Raw genomic sequence first — 21130 nt, 5'->3', positions numbered from 1 at the left:
TGCTCAAGCAGGAGACCCTACACCCTTGATGGCGAACCTATGGCACGCGTGCCGGAAGTGGCATGCAGAGCTACTTCTGCCGACACCTAAGAGGTCGCACGGTCATAAGTCACTTTTTTCAGCGCCATTGTAACTTTGAATGGTCACTCCACACAAGCAAAGTACCAGCAAAGGAGGGGAAAAAAACTCCAGAGATGTTCCTGAGACAGGAAGTCTAGTCCTGCCAAGAATGGAATAAGGGTTAACGGAGAGGCAGTTTCTGTAAGCAACACCAGAATGTTTCCTTCCTGCCTTCCTTACAGGATTAGCCCAGTAATTTCTTCTAACAACCGGTTCTCCGAACCGCTTAGAATGTTAACAACCGGTTCTAGCGAATAGGTGCGAACCGGTAGAATCCCACCCCTGGGTGCCAGCACGCATGCACACGCACTTTTGGCACACAACATGGAAAAGGTTTGCCATCACCGCCCTTCACCATTCCGGACAAATGGAAACAAGCATACAAACAAATCAGGAGAATTCCTAGCAACCAGCACAGAAGTCCTGGGCGTGTAGCACAGCTTCTCGTGTTTTCCTATGGGAAAAGCATTTGCCCTAATCCTCTTTCAAAACACTCCGAGCCTGGTTGGGTTGAGATGGCCTTGAAGGGGTGGTCTGTCTGTGGTGGGGAGGGGGCTTCCCCGACGGATCCTAGACTTCCTGCCCTTGATCCTTGTCCTGTCTGAAGGACATTGGCCGTTTCTATGGCAGCCATTGATCCTCCAGAGAGGTTGGGGCCACTCAAGCATATAATAATATGTGACAGGCTGAGCTGAGGAGGGAGAGGGAGGAGGGGGAGATGTCTCACTGGGCATGTAACAGAAGAAAGGAAGGCAAAGAGGGGAAGGGGCTTTTTGGGGGGAGTCTGTGATCCGGGCAGGGTCCTGAACCTCTGGGAATATTCTTCCAATTGTACAGAGTTAGCACCCACCCCTCTCTTAGAAGAATGACATAGATATTTTAAAGGGCAGGATAAAATATTTCCCCTAAAAGAGAAATAAAAATATTAAAGGAAACAGAACCTCAGCTCTCGGTCCCCCAGCAGATATTTTGGTGCCCCTTAAGGAAGACTGAGCCAGCTGTGATGACCCAAAGGGGCGTGGCACAAAGGCAACACAGTCAAATAAGCAAGAAGAGTCCCTTTATTAGCTCCAACTTTGCCCCCAATGTCCAGGTGAGCTTCTGGCTGGATAAAAACTCTCCCAGGAACAGTCTTTAAGTGGAGGAAATTCAATCCGAACCCAAAGTACATATAAATTATAAATAAAAACCAACACAAACCACGCTGCAGCAATTAACCAGACAGGGCAGGATAAGGAATTGCAGACTTCAAAAGATAATGAAACACACACAGTTGGGAGGACGCCAGAACCCAGATAAGCCTCAACAATACCAGATAATTCACAATTTGCTCCCAACAGTTTGCTGTGCTCAGCTTCCCTTTTTAAACACTGTGTTCCCAGCTGCAGCTAATGAAGGGAATCAGGGCCCTTTCCTCCCCCATAAGCCACGCCACTCACACTGCTCTCTTCTCCATTCCTCCCTGCGTGCCCTAGGATGAAGAGAGGGTGAGCCTGGGTCTTCCTCTGAATTCCCTCTCCCTTGCTCTACCTCTCCCCTGCTCTGCCCTGCCGGACTGTGCCCTTCCCCAGTTTCTTCCATAGCCAACGGAGCCACACTCCCACTCCCTGTCAGCTGTTCAGCCTCCCCCTCCGAATCAGATTCCGACAAGGGCATGACACCAGCCTATCTACAAGACAAAAGACCTCCAGCTCCAGGGTGATGGGATTAAAGACATGACCCTCTGGAACATCATAGGGTTATCTAGCAGGAGGGCTCACTGCATTGCAAAATTCCCTAAGGACATTGCTTCAGCCCAAGGTTCAGACGAACTTGGTTCAGACAAACACGACCCCACATGCCCCATGGGAGTCTGACTACAGCCAATAGGACACATGTTCTTACACAGGAACAGGAAGCTCAAGTTCAAAGCCCAAGAGAAGGTATAAATAACCCTCTCTCTCAACTCCATGTGTTCAGCTGCCCAGGACTTCAAACCCATGTGGTCCTGCTTCATCAATAAGCCATCTTTCCAATCATCCTCCATGTTTCCAGTGTCTTTCTCCCCACTTGGAACTGAACCCAGATGGATATTTCTTCCAACACGATATACCACCACCACTCTCACCATCTCCTATATAGATATACATATATAGGGTCTCCTGCTTGAGCAGAGGGGTGGACTAGAACAGTGGTTGCCAACCAGTGGTGGTCCACGAGAAAATTTTGGTGGTCTGCAGAGAAATGTCACCCCCCCCCAAAGCACCCCCTCCCAAAGCAATTAATCCAGGCTGCCTGGGAACACAAGGCTGCGCTGCCCACATGGCCCGTGGGAACACAAGGCTTGCGTCGCTTGCATTGCGAACAACACGAGGTAGTGAGGGGAGGGGGGAAAGGGCAGAGGGGGGGGGGAAACTTGCCCCATTCACCTCATGCACCTGGCTTGGCCACCAGGCTGCTTCTTTCCGCTTCTTTCTTCTTCTGCTTTTGGCTGCACACAAGGAAAGCAGCAAAAGTCTTTCTTTCTCTCCCCCAAACTCCACCAGAAATGAGTCTTTGGGACCCTGCAAGGCATCCTTGCTCCAAGAGGTTGCACCAGCAAAGACTCATTTCTGGTGGAGTTGGGGGGAGAGAAAGAAAGACTTCTGCTGCTTCTGCTGCTTTCGTTGCATGAAGCCAAAAGTCTCTCTCTCTCTCTCTCTCTCTCTCTCTCTCTCTCTCTCTCCCCCCTCCGAGAACGGAGCTGAAGACGTTATCCTGCTATCCCAAATAAAGAACGATTGATCGGTAGGAAAATGGGGCGGGGAATTTTCCTGCAGACTTTTTGGTTTGCAGGATTTAAAATTATGAACTTGGTGGTCCCTGAGGTCCAAAAGGTTGGCAACCCCTGGACTAGCTGACCTCCAAGGTCCCTTCCAACTCTATTCTGATTGATTGATCTTGGAAATCCTTGCTTTAACTCCTCGGAGAGATCTCGCCAAGAGGGGATTGTGGGCTTATTGCCTTTCTTTTAGCAAGGGTGTAAAAAACAAGGGGGGGGGAGAGGGGGGCAGAAAGACCCCCTCCTCCTGGTGGAAGGGGGGGAGATGCTTGGGTGACCGAAGGGGACAGGTGGTCTGGCAGTGGGCTATTTCTGGAGACAAGAGGACAGTTGTTGGGTGAGGAAGAGAGAAAGAGGGAATACAGACTTTCTACCCTATTATCCTGCTTTATCCAGGTTTGTCCTAGTTTTGACACTCAGCACTTCAACAGCATTTTCTTTTCCGCTTGGATCCAGCTAATTGCCTCTAAACCAGATTTCCACCCCTCCCCCCAACGTGGCTCTATTAAGATTAGCGTGGACTTCAACTCCCAGAATTCCCCAGCCAGCATGTTCCTCCTTAGGCAAGAAAGCCAGCTGGGTGATTTTGGGTCTCTCTCTCTCTCTCTCTCTCTCCCTCTCTCCCTCCCTCCCTCCCTCCCTCCCCCCTCTCTCTCTCTCCCTCTCTCTCCTCTCTCTCTCCCTCCCTCCCTCCCTCCCTCCCTCCCTCCCTCTCTCTCTCTCTCTCTCTCTCTCTCTCTCTCTCTCTCTCTCGGAAGGTATCTTGAATATGACCTCCATTTTTGAGTTATTTGCCAAAAAAATCATAAAGGTGAGAGACAGACAGACAGACAGACATGGTGGTGAGGGTGGAAGGGGAGAAAATCAGCAGAAAGGAGAGGAAGGAAACCTGGAGGCAAGAGAGAGTAAGCTAGACTTGGGAAGAGAAATTCTCTCTTCTGGGCTGAGAAAAAAGGAATTTAGGATATCCAAATGATCACAAAAATACAGCTTAAGCAGATACAAAGGATGCTTCTTCTCTGCAGTGAAGGAAATGCATTTTAAATTTCATCTTAAAGAGAGAGAAAGAGGGAGGGAGGGAGGGAGAGAAAGAGGGAGGGAGGGAGGGAGAGAAGGAGGGAGGGAGAAAATCTCCTTGGATTTTACTCTTATAAATTTCCTTGGCAGCAACATGCAAGTGACGTCATTGCTTTCTCCCCCAATGAAATGCCTTGTTAACCTTGTGATGTTTCCATCCCTCTCCCACCCCACCAGCTTGGGGGGATTCCTTGTGGTCTCCCACCCGGGATCAGATTAGCTTTGTTTTGAGCCCAGTCAAGGTCAAATCCTTTAACCTTCGCTCCAGTGTGAAAAGCACAGCTGCCACGGCTGGTTGGCAGACCAGCTATTCTCTTCCTTGCCAGGAATGATGGCAAGGGGAACCACCACACCAGCTGCCCAGGGGGGTTTGCAAGAGTACCCCAAAGTGCCTTGTCAGCTGGGATGGCCGGCAGAATCAGGATCAACCCACCTGTAAGAAGGGGCAGGAACCAGAATCCTTGACGCTCTCTGAGCTTGGTGGTTTTCTTGCAGACGTTTTATTACCCAACTGGGTAACATCATCACAACTAGAAGGAGGGGTGGGGGCAGGAGGAGGATTGTGGGATCCTTTGTGCTCTCTGGAGCTTGGCGGTTTTCTTGCAGACATTTCATCACTCAAAGTCACATTCAGGGCTAGTGACTTTGATGATGTTACCGACTTGGGTCATGAAACATCTGCAAGAAAACCACCAAGCTCAGAGAGCATCAAGGAATCACAGTCCTCCTCCTAGTGCTGATGATATTGCCTAGTTGGGTCATGAAAGAAAAAAAACCGAGCTCAGAGAGCACCAAGGACCCCTCATTCCTTCCCTGAGCTACAAATATTCTCCTTTATTGAACGGCAGGAGGAACACAAAGTGGTAAGAGGGATTAGAAAATGTTAAGCCCAGATGCCCTTTCCCAAAGGACGACCCAACCTTCTATTTCCTCTGTCTCCCTTCCACCAGCCTCTCTAGTTCCTCCCTCCCCCAATTCCCAGCATGCCTCTTCCACTGCCTTGCCCAGGCAGGCTGGCAGAGAGCTCTCAAGTTACCGAACCGTTGTCTGCAAGATCTGCCTGGCATTTCCCATGTTGCAAGAGGATCTCGAGCACACGGATCAAAAGGGGAGCGGGCAGATGGGTGCACAAGCAGCTGACCTCCAGAGGGAGACTGTGACTTTCACCCCCACCCCCCACCCCAATTGCCTTTCTCTGCGCTGACATATGCCCTGCTTGCAACTGTCAATCATGCATCAAAAGTGGCCGGAAGGGGCCAGAGGGTGGGAGCAGCGTGTAATGCTGCTTCTCTAGCAGAGATTCTTTCTACAGGGATGCAGGAAGGAACTGCCAGCTGTCTCTTCACCACCTCTGCCCCCATAAGGTAAAAGAAGAAGGCTCTTTCCGTTCTCTTTCCTTTTCAGCTCTGCAGTGAGAGACATCCTTCGATTTGGCTGATACCAATGGTTATCTGTGCCAATCAACAGGGGAAGGGGGAGAGAGAGGGGGAGGGAGGGAGGGAGGGAGGGAGGAAGGAAAAAGGAAGGAGAAAGAGGGAAAGAAAGGGAGAGGAAGAGAAAAAGAGAGGAAGAGAGGAAGAAAGGAAAAAGGAAAAAAAGAGGAAAAAGAAAGAAAAAGAAAAAGAAAGAAGAAAGAGAGGAAGAAAAAGAGGAAGGAAGCAAAAAGAAAGAAGGAAGGAAGAAGAGAGAGGGGGGGGGAGGGAGAGAGGAAAAAAGGAAGGAGAAAGGGGGAAAGAAAGAGAGAGGAAGAGAAAAAGAGAGGAAGAGGAAAAAAGGAAAAAAGGAAAAAAAGAGGAAAAAGAAAGAAAAAAGAAAAAGAAAGAAAGAAGAAAGAGGAAGAAAAAAAGAGGAAGGAAGCAAAAACGAAAGAAGGAAGGAAGGAAGGAAGAAAGAAGGAAAAAAGAAAGAAAGAGGAAGAAAGGAAGAAAAAAGAAAGAAAATGAAGAGGAAAAGAAGAGGAAGAGAAAAGGAAGAAAAGAAAGGAAGAGAGACGAGTAGAAAAAAAGAGAGCAAGAGAGAAGAAGAAAAGGAAGAGAGAAGGAGGGGGGGAGTAGAAGCGACAAAAATAGGCAAGGCCTCTTCTACCCTCTCCATCTGCCTGTGCCCCTCCCCAAGGATTCCCAATGGACCCTGACCACATTCTTCCATCTCCTCCAACTGCTAGGATGCAAACGCAGGTACACACCCCACCCTCAAAAGGACCTTCCAGGAAAACATCAATGGGGTCTCTACACGTCCAGACAAACTTGGTCTCGCATAGATCTCTCCAATCTATGCGACGCCCTCGGTTGATGGCCCATTTCCAAAAACCTACCAAGGCAACGGATGGGGTTCCCACGCCATGCTAAAAGCCCAAACTCCCCTTGTCATCGAATCGAGCGCCTTCTAAACAATTGCCCAGGAAGGCAGAAACCTTCCCTGTCCAGCTACTACTGCCTATCCCGCCCCTCATTAAACAGAGTGACATATTTAAGGACAAAGCTCTGGAATACAGAGTATTTTACCTGCATTTTCGGCTAGATTCTCCACCACAACCTTCAGAGATAACTTAAGCCTACCAGAAGAGCTTGAAAGAGAGAGGAATGGCATTTTACGTGAACTGGGTCACTCACTACCACCTTAAGCGACAAGTATGATTTATTGGTTCAGACATGGCATGTTCTGGAAGCATCACTGTGAACCCAGATTATAGGATGCTGAACCTAGCTGCTGTTCGTTGCAGGAAACGTGCAAGGTTTTTTTTAAAAAAAACTTGTTTTAAACTCTTATTTTTTATTTGTTTTTGGTTTTTTTTGCAAACAATCTTGGTTTAATAAAATTAAGCTGTAATATATTGTTGGAAGAATTATCCTTCTTGGGTTCAGTTCCAAGTCGGGAGAAAGACATGGAAACATGGAGACTGTTTGGAAAGATGGTTTAATGGTGGACAAGACCACACAGCTTGAAGCTCCAAAGTGAAAAGGACCATCACGCTGAGTGAAGGAAAAGAAGATGCTGAGAGAGCCTTTGTTATGTAGAATACTCTGGCCCAGACCTTAACAAAGGGGGTGGGGGTGAGCTTTTGCCTCTCTGAGTTTCTACTTCCTTTTTTAAGGGAAACATTCTGCCTTTTTAATATTTCCTACGATATTTCATTTTTCTAGGAGAGGAGTGGGTGCTAACTTCCTACAATATTAAACTTTGTTTAATAATGTAAAAAGGAAAAAAAAATTCAGCCATCATGTGACTGTCCGCTTGAAACTTGAGTAGCTAGGAACAGAAAGCATCCAAATTACAATCTCCAATAGCGAAAGCACACAGTTTCAGCATCATGCGGAAATCCAAATGCAGAAACAGGAAAATGTTTTTATATGCAAAATAATCCGAGTGGAAAAGAATGACTTTGGAAAAATCTTGCAACTCCAGGGAGTTCCAGGCAGAGAGGCTCAAGTGGGGTAAATATTAATCTGAGCATTGTAAACAGACCAATTAACCAGACCCCAAAAGAAAGAATTTAAACTCTCTTTTGAATTGGTGCTTTCATTCATTCGCGTGTTCACATGTTTTTATGACTGGCCCAAGTCACAGAAGTGAGATGAGGGGGTGTAGCAATCTAATAAGTAAATAAAAGTGGAATATAAATATAGAAAGTGTAACCAATGAGCAAATTCTACTTACTTGTTCCAGCTGAAGCTGTTTTCGCTCTTCTATTGTTAAAGGCATGGAACCATTTTGATTCTTTACAGCATTGAATAGATCCATGTTTACCAACACCAATCAAAATACCGACAAGGCTCCACTTTTCCCAGGGAGTAAAAAGGATCAGTTTTAATTTCCCAGAATTCTTTTTATGCAGTGTTGGTCAGAGGCATTGTGGGAAATTAGGAAATAACCATTATACTTCCCCCCCAAATGATCTGGAGCCTTTAAAACAGGGAGTCCCCAAACTTGGCAAGTTTAAGACTTGTGAATACAACTCCAAGCTAACATGACTGGAGGAGGAATTCTGGGAATTGAAGTCCACAAGTCTTTAAAGCTGTCAAGTTTGAATACCCCTGCTTTAAAATATAGCTGGTGGGGAGTAGTTGAAAAGCTTTTGAATTTAGAGGCATCTGTAAAACCTTGAACTTATCCTAATATTGTTTTTTTTTCTCTTCCCCTCCAGATCTGATCAATTTATTCTGAGGAAATCTAACGTTGGTTTGGCTTTCTTCTTTAAGCCATCTCTGCAAATCCTCTTTCAATCTGTGGCCTATTTCTGCACAACCTATTTTAAGCTAGATCCTGGCTCTCCAAAGACCAGGCTTTTCATTCATACGATGTGTTTTTGGCCCAAATGAAACAACCGTTATTTTAGGAGGAGCAAATGGTGGCCTGGTTCATGCACTCTCCAATCCCCTATTAGCCTGATCTAGTATGTCCTCTGAACCTCAGATTAGTATAATTTGATTTGCAAAGGGCTTCTGGTACAGTGGATAATCTGTCCTCAAGACTATCGGAGGGTTCTGTAATGCAAATTGGGACCAAGCTCTTGCCAAATGAGGTCAGGGTTTTTTTTTTTAAAAAAAAGATAAAATGTAAAAAAAAGATACACTTGGACCAGAAAGATGAGAGAGACGGAATATTCTGTATTCAAACCTGGAAAAAAATCTCAAGTACGTTGCAGTTGAACTAAATATGTAGATGTGATTCACAGGAGTTTTTTTGTGGAGGGGAGAAAAATGCTATTTTCCCTTCAGGCGAATCTATTCCATTTCAGGCAGACTCTGCCACCTGGTGTTCGGATGTTAGTACTGCAAGGAGGCTTTGGAAATCAAGGGTGTATTTTACACATTATTTGGATTAGAGTTGAGCTGGAAGGGACCTTGGAGGTCTTCTAGTCCAGCCCCCCCCTGCTCAAGCAGGAGATCCTATACCATTTCAGACAAGTGACTGTCCGGTCTCTTTTTAAAACGCTCCAGTGATGAAGCTCCCACAACGTCTGAAAGGCATTAAACTAGCTTGAGTTGTTATGGCTGGGAAGCCATAATCTTAGCATGAGAACTATTCGTTTAGTGACCGTTTGAAGTTACAACATGACTTATGACCGTTTTCCACACAACCATTGCAGCAATCCCGTGTTTGTATGATCAAAATACAGGCACTTGGCAACCGACTCATATTTATGACGGACCTGATACCCTTCTGCGACCTTCTGAGTCTGACAAGCATGGTCCAGGGGGAAGCCAGTTTCCACTTAATGACCATGTTATTCACTGAACAGCTGCTGTGGTGAAAAAGGGGGCAAAAATCACGTAAGAAATGTCTCACTTAGCAACAGAAATTTTGGGTTTGTAAGTCAAGGACTTCCTGTAGACGCCAACAAAGGAAGCCAGCTTGAGATCTGAACCACCGACAAACTTAAAATAAATGCCATATGGTGAATCCACAAAGTTTTATTTCAAAACAAACATTTTAAAAAGTCAAGGGTTACCTTTTTTTCTACCAGAGATGGAAGGCAGGAAAAAAAAATATATGAAAAAGAAGCAATTTGTTTTTTTTTAAAAAAAACAACTGCTGAATTCATTTCTTTATACGGGAACAAATAATATATTTAGCTACAGTGTGCCCTCCAAAGACAGTGGGGTTAGAAAAAAAATGTACTCTTATCTTTTACAGAAGTATTCTTTAATTGCAAATAATAGACGTGCCAATCAATAGTGTCAATCCATAAAAATGTCCCCGCTGGTAGTGAAGAACATAAATGAGAACCAGCAAGCTGACTAAAATCAATGGCTTAAATAAAGGTTGTTGCTCTTGATGGATATCCTAGACAGCACGTCATGTCTGAAAACGGCCATTATCACCACCACCACCACCCTCATAATCATAATTTTGGACATCCTGCTAGGACAGCAGTCGGCAACCCATGGCTCTGGAGCCGCATGTGGCTCTTTCATCCCTCTGCTGTGGCTCCCTATCACCAGTCGGTGCCACAATTTTGGGAGGAGTTTCCGGTTTGGGGGGGGGAAGCCCAGCGTGCCAGGAGGAGACGCTCTGGCAAGGGACGGGTTTTCAGTTGGCTCCAAAATTGATAGGGGTTTCAGTTAGGATAGGTAGACTTAGAAGGAGGCTCTATGGTGGTGGAACTGGACTTCCGGTAAGCTCCAGAATTGAACGGGGGCTTCCAATTAGGACTTTTGTGGCTCTTTGAGTGTTTAAGGTTGCCGATCTATTCTGACCAAGGCTTCCTGAGACCATAATTAAGCACACTCTTAGTCCAAATAACCCTCTTTTTATTTCAACGGCTGGGAATTATGTTCCTTCCCAGCCCGTAATGAGTCCCAAACAATCTCTCGAGATAAGCACCCACCTTTATCTCCTTTGAATTGCTGCCAACAACTAAAGTGCCAAATGAACTGTAAAAAGCCAAACGAAGTACAAAGTCCACACACAGCTTCCAGGTTTAATCTGAACAGAGCGAATAAGTTGCTTCCTGCAAAGGCTCGTGTCCCTTTGCTCCTCCTTTATGTCTTATGGGAGGGGCCAATCATCTCCAAGCCTTACTCCTGAGTCGCCCCTTTTGTCTGAATTATTCTGGCAGCTCTGCGCACACGTGCACTGGGAACAGGCTCCCCTTGTTCCTCTGCCTCGCTGCTGTCAGATGCTGGAGGCTCCGGAGTCAGCATATAACTCCCAGATGCCCCTGGCCCCATCTCTGTATCGGACGCAGGACCCCCGTCCGAGTCCTCTCCAGACTGACCCATGTTCCACACCCACTGTCCGACTCTGCTGCCGTCTCCACAGGCTGCCGACAGACCACAACATCAACCTTAGAAACTTGAAGACACGTGGACTTCAATTCCCAGAATTCAGGGCTGGCTGGGGATTCTGGGAATTGAAGTCCACACATCTTCAAGTTCCTGTGGTTGAGAAATGCTGGAAAAACTGACTGCGGATCTGATCAGCAGTGGGCTTTTCACACAAGCTTTTAACATGACTTATTCTGGGAGAGCCAGGTAAGCAACTTGCAGGCAACTCAACAAACAGTGCCCAAATTCCACACTTCTCTTTGCCCCCCCCCCCAAATTCACACGAATTCCAAATCCCAGTCAGCCTCCATAAAATGGATTTTCTTGGGGCAAAGGAAATGCAGGTAGTCGACTTAGAACCGTTCATTGAAAGACCATTACAACGGCACTGAAAAAACACCACTTGGGACCGTTTTTCACACTGAACCGTGCAGCATTCACAGGGTCAAAATCCAGACACTTGACAACAAACTCGTATTTGTGACGGTCGAAGTGTCCCGGGATCATGTGGTCCCCTTTTGCAACCTTCTGTTCTGACCCAAACCTTGTTCCAAGGAAACCAACACAAAATGGAGGTAACAGCAAAACCTTTTCATGATTCTTTACGAATTCCGTCCCTTAACGGTTAAAAGGCTGTTTCAAACTCATTGTCTCTGATAAGAACGAGCCTTGCTAAGGTTGTGCAAGGCTGCCAAGAACACTAGATAAAGTTGCGAAGAAATATTTCAAACACAAAGAGTCTCCAAAGACCAACCAAGATATTCTAAACGTCCACAAGGCTCGAGTGCAAAAACGTCTTTGCTTCCTGCAAAGAACTCCGGTTTCTCAGCTGGCTTTTATCTTCTCAGGGTGGGGCCATTACCTTGCAGCCTTACTTCCGAGTCGCCCGTGCTGCTGCAGCTGCTCTTTCCTTCGAGCAGCCCTGCGCGCATGCGCACTGGGCACAGGCTCCTCGGGAACCTCTTCAGCACTGCTGCCAGCCTCCACAATCTCCAAAGGCAGCACTCCACTCCCTGATGGTCCTGGCCCCATCCCTGCATCACACGCAGGCCCCTCATCCGAGTCCTCACTCTCCGAGACCTCAGCTGACTGCACCTGCTGCCGGAGAACCACAACACCTTCTCACAAGCCAAGCCAATGCGGAAGCCAGGTTCACTTAACAACCATGTGACTAACTTAAGAACTGCAGAGATTTACTTAATGACTGGGGCAAGATAGGTTGTAGAGCGGGGCAAAATGTCGCGCTTTAGCAACGGAAATTTTGGGTTTGGTTGTGGTCTCCTCAGTGTCTCAGCAACATGTTTGGATTCGAGGAACACCTGCTTCCGTGAAGGACACTGGTGGACACGGTCACACCAAAAGAAACGTGGACTTTAGCACTCATGGCGGATTGGATGCTGAGAAAAACCAGGACCTCAGACAGTCCATACAAATTAGTTTTCTCCACTTTGGAGGATGTGAAGCTGGGGCGGATACCTTCAGATTTTAGGCTCTTTCCAAGCTCCATGATGGAACTGATATTCATTACACTGGATACTAGCAGTTTAAAAAAGGTTACTTTTTTTTTTTAACCTTGTCCATTGAACTCTCCGTTAAACGTCAACATCCTTTTTTCTCTCTCACTGAGCTTGGTGGTTTACTTGCAGATGTTTCCTTTCCAGCACTGATGTGGTTCCCTAGTTTGGTGATGTGACGTCTGCAAGAAAATCATCAAGCTCAAAGAGCATTAAGGACCCCTCAATCCTTCTCTTCTTCGTCCTCCTCCCACCCCACTTTACAAACTCTACTCACTAGCACTTGATGACATTATCTAGTTGGGTAATGAAACATCTGCAAGAAAACCACCAAGCTCAAAGAGCATTAAGGACCCAGAACTCTTTTCCTCTTCCTCCTCCTCCTCTCCCCACTCCACAAACTCTACTCCCTAGCACTGATGGTGTTACCTAGTTCGGTGATGTAACGTCTGCAAGAAAATCAAGCTCAAAAAGCACGAAGCACACAGTCCTTCTCTTGCTCCTCCTCCTCTCCCCACTCCACAAACTCTACTCCCCAGCACTGATGATGTTACCTAGCTTGGTAATGAAACCACAAGAAAACCACCAAGCTCAAAGGACCCACAGTTTAACCCTGAGCTACAATTAAATCTATTCTGTGCTCTTTACTAAAACCTCACTACCACTCAAGCCACTGTTGTTGCTCAAGGAAGAATATTGAATCGGTCATGTTGCAAATTATACAGATTAACCTAATTTGAGCATTTGCTGCTTATCACCTTGAGATCAGCTGCCTTAAAGACGGCCTTCCTTACCCTGTCTGCCTAAAGGCGGGAAAAACCAGGCCTCAAATGTTGTTATGTTCCTATGTTAGGTTCCTATATGAACCCATTTCTTTTTATTTTAATTATTGTTCCTTCTACCCTGAGGAATCAAAGCTGGAAGGAAAGCATTATTTCAGCTTAAGGGATTCTGAATCCTTGCAGATTTTCAATAATAGCACAATATTTGTTTCCCTCATGAGGAAGAACATGTATTTTTGAACAGAATTGGAAGGGACCTTGGAGGTCATCTACTCCACCCTCCTGCTCAAGTAGGAAACCCTGTACCGTTTCAGACAAATGGTCGTCCAATCTCTTCTTTAAAACCTCCAATGTTGGAGCACCCACAACTTCTAGTGGCAAGTTGTTCCACTGGTTAATGGTTCTCGCTGTCAGGAAATTCCTCCTGAATTCCAGGTTGTTTCTCTCCTTGATCAGTTTCCACCCGATGCTTCTTCTCCTGCCTTCAGGTGCTTTACAGAATAGGTTGACACCCCCTCTTCTTTGGGGCAGCCCCTTAGATGGGACACATTGGGACATTTTTTAAAAAAATAGATCCATGCACCCCCCATAAAGCTTTCTCAACTTTTGTTCATTCTTTCCATCTTTCTTTTCATGAATTCCTGTATACTTAAGTTTTAAAAAAAAGCAAATTATGCAGTGATCACTCTCTTTCTCCATGTATGTATGTATATGTGTGTGTGTGTGTGTGTGTGTGTGTGTGTGTGTACACCTGTGACCGCACAAGTATAGAGAACACTCATAAAACACCATTAAAAAAAAAAAACCTCCTCTCCCATCACTCACTTAAAAGAACCAAGAATTTTCACATTTATTTTGTCTTTTGGGGTTGTCACTAAAGTCTCCAGATATTTTGTTTTGTTTTGGATTCTATAGAAATTTATCCCAAAGGGAGGGGCAGGGGGAAAAAGAATGAGACAAAAATTAAAAAAAAGGACAGACAAGATATTGTGAGGACGCGGCTCCACACACACCCCACTTAAATCTTCCCCTTTGGGGGCAGGAAACGTCCCGCGGTTGTTAATTTCCCCCCTTCCAAAGTTGGTCGGTCGGTCACTTCTGCTCTTTTATTTCAACTGCTCCTTCAAGTTCTTGGTTCTGGGATCTCCGTGTGGGGAACCCACTGGGTTCCCTGACTTCTCCAAAGACAATTCGAGCGGATTCTGAGCTTAACCTTAAGCGCTCGGATGCTCCTTTTCTCCACACAACCCCAAACCGAACGTCTCAACTGTGGTTGAGAGTGACTCGGAGCTCCGTGTGCTTTCTGGGTGGGGTGGGGTGGATTGGGTGGGGCATTTCAGGAGTGGGAACCCTACCTCCCCCCCTGCTCCCCTCCCCATAGTTGGAGGGCCATACCCCACAGCATTCCCGAGCCACAGGTTCCTCTGCCCTCCAGTACAGCTGTTGAGCGCATCCTCCAGAGGTTGATGGAAGGGGAGGGGGATGTCCAGCACACAGCTGTCTTGAGAGAAGATGGAGGGGCCAGGATGAGCCGGAGGGAGGCCAGAAGGTCCAGAAAACATGGAGGGCAATCTGGAGGAGAAAACCTCTTCTTGAAAAGTAGATTCGTTTCGAGATCTCTTCTCCCCTCCCCTACCAACATGACTCACTCTGCTCTTTTCTTGTCGCGGCCCAGACAGACACACCCTGGAACCATCCACCCACGGGTGAAATTGGAGTGGCGGAGAGCAAGGGGGAGAAGGAGGGAGGGACCAGGCATGAGTACCTCGTTCTCATAGAAGGAGAGCGACAGACAAAAAGGGAAACACACACCCCCTCCCCTGTATTTTGGAACGAGGAGGTCGGGTTTCTTTCTCCAGGCCACTTGGAAGGAGAGCTGCAAACCTCCGCAGCCCCCTAGGGCGAGGGTCCCTGGGTGGGGCTGGGTGGGTCCTCCCAGTTTTTGGGTCCCTCGTTCAGGGCATACGCATAGCGTACATCTCTAACTGCAGGCACCTCCGCCCAGGGAGCGAAGGTAACGAGGAGGGGGCTGAAAAGCAAAGGCAGGAAGCAGTCACTCCTGCTCGTTGAGTTCGCGGGGGGCTCCCCTCCGTGGAGTGCCTTCTTCAGGCAGCAGGGGCCCCCGGGGCGGCGGGGGAGCTCCCCGAAGAGTCTGGATGCGCCGGCACTCGTGGCAAATGCGGACGTGGGTACAAGGCCTGGGGGTCTCTTCCAGCAGGCGCTGAGGGCCTGGTTCTGTCACTAAAGTCCCCGAATAGAGTTTGCCGTTGCTGAGGCGCATCTCCCGGACCGATCGCAGCGAAAGGCCCCCGCGGATGGGGTAGTGACGCCGTCGCCGTCGGGAGCGAGTCGGCTTGCGGCAAGAAACAGCGTGACGTAGCTCCCTCAGCATCTCTTGACACACCGAGATCTGCAGGAGGGAAAAGGAGACCAGTCAGAATATCAGAGGAAGCCAAGATCACGTGGCCACAATTTTCTTGTCAGCTTCTGACAAACAAAGTCATTGGGGAAGCCATCAGGAAACCGGAAGTCCTGGAGATCGTTGCTTAATGGCCTGCAAGGTTCTTGTTTAACAGCAGCAATTTGGATTGCCAAAACTTCTGTCACTGAGCAGTATTGTCATGTAGTGTCACATAATGATGGCAATTCTGTGGTTGTGTGCCAGCACAAATGGTTCTGCATGCCACGGGTTCGCCATCACGGACCTATAAGGTCCCTCCTTCCACCTCCGTAAGATGTGAATTATGTGGCTCAGAATCGGCTAGCTGTCAGGATTCTGGCAGTTACCCCCATTTAAATCATGAGTCTTGAGCCAAACTTCCAAAACTTCAAAAGGGTTTCTTGGGAATTAACATACCGGTGCTGCCTGGGTGTAGCATAATTCATTGTCACTCTTGACCCTGGTTTTCCCCCCACCCCCTGGGTGTATCATAATTCATATTCTCCAACGGAACACATCCATAGCCAAGAGCCATCAATCATGCTCTCCAATTAGAATTTGGTGGGGCAGAAACTTCAGTCACCTAGTTACGATCTTTGAAAACATTTATGGGATGCAGTTTCGGTTTGCAAGCTCCCCCCTCCCTTTCTGTTGGCAACTCTAAAAAGACCATAGAAATATTTTATGAGTTGACATAAGAGATCTTTACGCATGTAAGGCTTCCTTCATTTTCCTAGCCTTGGCTTTCCTCCTTCCTCTCCCGCCTCTCCCTGCACCCGTCCCCAATTTTCACTCACCTCTTCGTGCTCCGCTGAGCGCCGGGTGGCCCACACAAATTCCATGACAGCCACAAAGACGGCAATGATGAGTCCACAGATCAGCACCACAAATATTCCTCCAATGTTCTCCATGCCCAACCCTGGAGTAAAGAATGATGTGTGTATGATACAAGTTGTTAAGTAAGGATAGGAGACACCTGACCATGGATGCTTATGTCCCTCCGGTAGGAAGGACCGTTAGTCCTCGACTTACAATCATTTGTTTCATGGCTGTACAAAGTGGCAATGGTCACTTTGGTATAATAATTATTATTAATCTTCTCATCCCTCCTTATCACCCCTCCCCTCCCACTTGTGACTGTATGACTGTAACTTTGTCGCTTGTATCCTTATGATCTATATTGACTGTTTCCTAGTATGATTTGATTGCTTATTGTACCCTATGACTACCATAAGTGTTGTACCTGATGATTCTTTACTCTTGATGAATGTATCTTTTCTTTTATGCACCAAGACAAATTCCTTGTGTGTCCAATCACACTTGGCCAATAAAGAATTATATTCTGTTCTGTTCTGTTCTATTATTCTATTCTATTCTATTCTATTCTATTCTATTCTATTCTATTCTATTCTATTCTATTCTATTCTATTCTATTCCATTCCATTCCATTCTATTTTACTACATTCTATTCTATTCTATTCTATTCTACTCTACTCTACTCTACTCTACTCTACTCTACTACTCTACTCTACTCTACTCTACTCTACTCTACTCTACTCTATTCCATTCCATTCCATTCCATTCCATTCCATTCCATTTTACTACATTCTATTCTATTCTATTCTATTCTATTCCATTCCATTCCATTCCATTTTACTACATTCTATTCTATTCTATTCTATTCTATTCTATTCTATTCTATTCTATTCTATTCTATTCCATTCCATTCTATTTTACTACATTCTATTCTATTCTATTCTATTCTATTCTATTCTATTCTATTCTATTCTATTCTATTCTATTCTATTCTATTCTATTCTATTCTATTCCATTCCATTCCATTCTATTTTACTACATTCTATTCTATTCTATTCTATTCTATTCTATTCTATTTCTATTCCATTCCATTCCATTCTATTCTATTCTATTCTATTCTATTCTATTCTATTCCATTCCATTCCATTCCATTCTATTTTACTACATTCTATTCTATTCTATTCTATTCTATTCTATTCTATTCCATTCCATTCTATTTTACTACATTCTATTCTATTCTATTCTATTCTATTCTATTCTATTCTATTCTATTCTATTCTATTCCATTCCATTCCATTCCATTCCATTCCATTTTACTACATTCTATTCTATTCTATTCTATTCTATTCTATTCTATTCTATTCTATTCTATTCTATTCCATTCCATTCTATTTTACTACATTCTATTCTATTCTATTCTATTCCATTCCATTCTATTTTACTACATTCTATTCTATTCTATTCTATTCCATTCCATTCTATTTTACTACATTCTATTCTATTCTATTCTATTCTATTCTATTCTATTCTATTCTATTCTATTCTATTCTATTCTATTCTATTCTATTCCATTCCATTCTATTTTATTACATTCTATTCTATTCTATTCTATTCCATTCCATTCTATTTTACTACATTCTATTCTATTCTATTCTATTCTATTCTATTCCATTCCATTCTATTTTACTACATTCTATTCTATTCTATTCTATTCCATTCCATTCTATTTTACTACATTCTATTCTATTCTATTCTATTCTATTCTATTCTATTCCATTCCATTCTATTTTACTACATTCTATTCTATTCTATTCTATTCTATTCTATTCTATTCTATTCTATTCTATTCTATTCTATTCCATTCCATTCTATTTTACTACGTTCTATTCTATTCTATTCTATTCTATTCTATTCTATTCTATTCCATTCCATTCCATTCTATTTTACTACATTCTATTCTATTCTATTCTATTCCATTCCATTCTATTTTACTACATTCTATTCTATTCTATTCTATTCTATTCTATTCTATTCTATTCTATTCTATTCTATTCTATTCTATTCTATTCCATTCTATTTTACTACGTTCTATTCTGTTCTATTCTATTCTATTCTATTCTATTCTATTCTATTCCATTCCATTCCATTCCATTCTATTTTACTACATTCTATTCTATTCTATTCTATTCTATTCTATTCTATTCTATTCTATTCTATTCTATTCTATTCCATTCCATTCCATTCCATTCCATTTTACTACATTCTATTCTATTCTATTCTATTCTATTCTATTCTATTCTATTCTATTCTATTCTATTCTATTCTATTCTATTCCATTCCATTCCATTCTATTCCATTCCATTCTATTTTACTACATTCTATTCTATTCTATTCTATTCTATTCTATTCTATTCTATTCTATTCCATTCCATTCCATTCTAATGTTCTACTCTATTCTCTATTCTAGATAGATAGATAGATAGATAGATAGATAGATAGATAATCTTCTCATCACTCCTTATCATCCATCCCCTCCCACTTGTGACTGTAACTTTGTCGCTTGTATCCTTATGATTTATATTGACTGTTTCCTAGTATGATTTGATTGCTTATTGTACCCTATGACTATTACTAAGTGTTGTACCTGATGATTCCTGACTCTTGACAAATGTATCTTTTATTTTATGTACACTGGGAGCATTTGCACCAAGACAAACTCCTTGGGTGTCCAATCCCACTTGGCCAATAAAAGAATTCTATTTCATTTCATCTGTAAGAGGTTCGAGCTTTTCCTGTCTGCAATCTACTGTATGGCCACAAGAGGGCGCTTTTGCAAAACTTACATCTGGGATTGCAAGTACCACCTCCGCCCCCACCATGAAATACAATTCATTTAGTGACCGTTCAAAGCGGTGGTGGGATTCTACCAGTTTCCCTACCAGATCGGTGATCGCGCACTTCGCACGTGCGCAAGCGGCTTCCTGAAAACCAGCTGAGGCTCTGCCGCGCCAATCAGCCGAGAGGAGATAGAAAAGCGCAGAGGCAGGTGGGAGGGCCCGATCCTGGGCTTTTTTCTTCTTCGTCCTCTCAGCTGATCGCCGAAGTTTTTTTTTTGTTGTTTTTTTTTACTATCAGTTGGCAGAACTGGTAGCATTTTTTGCTACCGGTTCGATGAAACTGGGCCGAACCGGTAGCATTTCACCACTGGTTCAAAGTCACTACAACTTCACTGGGGAAAAAAAAAAAAGGTGACTTATGACTGTTTTTCACTCTGACCACCGTTGCAGCATCCCTCTGGTCACGTGATCAAAACCCAGCCGCTTGGCCACTGGTTTCATATTTATGACGGTCGTCGCAGCGTCCCAGGGGGTGTAGGGGTGGATCTGCCTTTGCGACCTTCTGACAAGCAAAGTCAGTGGGGAATCCTGTAAATTCCCTTAGCCACCATGTAACCCACTTAAGAAATGCAATGATTCACTTAGCGACTGGGGGGGGAAAGAAAGGCCGTAAAAGTGGGACAGACTCGCTTAACGGATGTTAATGTTTTCTACTGGTTAATGTCTGACCTTTGGCCCGATGGTCTTCCTCTTTGGGGCATTTGCTCCCTTCCCACCATTTGCGTTTCAGGATTTCCAGTCGGTTGTTTTCCTGAAGCTGCAGAATGGCGAGGGTGATCTCGTCCCGGAATGGAGAACCTGCGCGAGGAGGATAAGGGGGGCAAACCATGAGGCAGCAACCCGCTTTCTTCTCTCATCTCTTCCTCCTCCTCCTCCTCCTCCTTCTTCTCCTCTTCCTCCTCTTCCCTCTTTCTCTTCCCTGTTCTCTTCTTCCTCCTCCTTTTTTCCCTTCCTCCTCTTCCTCTTCCCTTTCTCCTCCTCCTCTTCCATCTGTTCCTCCTTGTCCTCCTCCTCCCCTTTCTCCTCCTCTTCCCTTTCTTCTTTCTCTTTCCTATTTCTCCTTCTCTTTGCCCTGGTCTTCCCCTGGTCTTCCTCCTTCCTCCTCTTCCTCTCCCTTCTCCTCCTTTTCCCTCTTTTTCTCCTCTTCCTCCTCCTCCTTCTCCTTCTCCTCTTCCTTCTTCCCTATTTCTCCTTCTCTTTGTCCTCGTCTTCCCCCTTGTCTTCCCCCTTCCTCCTCTTCCTCTCCCTTCTCCTCCTTTTCCCTCTTTCTCCTTCTCTTTGTCCTCCTCTTCCTTCTCCTCTTTCTCTTCCTCTTCTCTCTTTCTCCTCCTCCTCCCCCTTCCTCCTCTTCCTCTCCCCTCTTTCTCTTCCTTTCCCGTCTGTTCCTTTCTTTCTTCCTCCTCCTCTTCCTCCTCATCCTCTTCCTCCCCTTCCTCCCCTTCCTCTTCCCTCCTCCTCTTCCCTCTTTCTTCTTTCTCCAATTCCCTCTCCTCCTTGTCCTCCTCCTCTTCCTTCTTCTTTTCCTCCCCCTCCTCTTCTCTCTCTTCCTCCTCCTCCTCCTCCTCCAAGCCGAACTAGTTACCACTGCTCACCCAGGGGCATCCCGATGCCATAGCCCTTGGTGTCTAGTAGCCCCCCGATCTGGGTAAGGTTACAGTTGAGCCTCCGGTGATATTCATTCATCGTGCTCTCCAAAAGAAAGGCATATTTCGAATTCAGCACCCGAGCAATTCCCTCTTCTGTGCTCTTTACGAAGACACTCGGTTGCTTTGAATGCATGTAATTCCACATGCGCTGGTAAGTTTGATAGCGAGAATTCTGATTGGGAAGAGAGAGAAGCAAAACCTCAGGAAGTTTAATGTGGCAGACGGAGCGTTTTCAGGCACAGTGTAGTAGAATGACTCACACCTTTAT

At 45.1% G+C, this 21130-nt stretch overlaps 2 protein-coding genes across 2 annotated transcripts in view; both read right to left on the bottom strand.

Annotated features, from left to right (window-relative positions):
• The window catches only part of ATP1A3 (ATPase Na+/K+ transporting subunit alpha 3), a 63601-nt gene extending 57017 nt beyond the window's left edge, over nt 1-6584 (bottom strand). Inside the window, exon 1 of the mRNA XM_087971127.1 lies at nt 6502-6584. Within this exon, the coding sequence (XP_087827253.1) occupies nt 6502-6507 (6 nt within the window). The 5' untranslated portion in view covers nt 6508-6584. The remainder of the gene's footprint in view (nt 1-6501) is intronic.
• An 8354-nt stretch (nt 6585-14938) lies between these two features.
• The window catches only part of GRIK5 (glutamate ionotropic receptor kainate type subunit 5), a 72465-nt gene continuing 66273 nt past the window's right edge, over nt 14939-21130 (bottom strand). The window contains exons 17-20 of the mRNA XM_026681451.2: nt 20809-21034; nt 19886-20014; nt 16301-16422; nt 14939-15473 (exon numbers count right to left, since the gene is read on the bottom strand). Of these exons, the coding sequence (XP_026537236.1) occupies nt 15117-15473; nt 16301-16422; nt 19886-20014; nt 20809-21034 (834 nt within the window). The 3' untranslated portion in view covers nt 14939-15116. The remainder of the gene's footprint in view (nt 15474-16300; nt 16423-19885; nt 20015-20808; nt 21035-21130) is intronic.

The sequence above is a fragment of the Notechis scutatus genome, chromosome 8, assembly GCF_049901735.1.
Source record: "Notechis scutatus isolate UNSWTSFEM ecotype Mainland chromosome 8, rNotScu1.2, whole genome shotgun sequence".
NCBI lineage: Eukaryota > Metazoa > Chordata > Lepidosauria > Squamata > Elapidae > Notechis > Notechis scutatus.
This window is presented reverse-complemented; position numbering and strand designations above follow the sequence as displayed.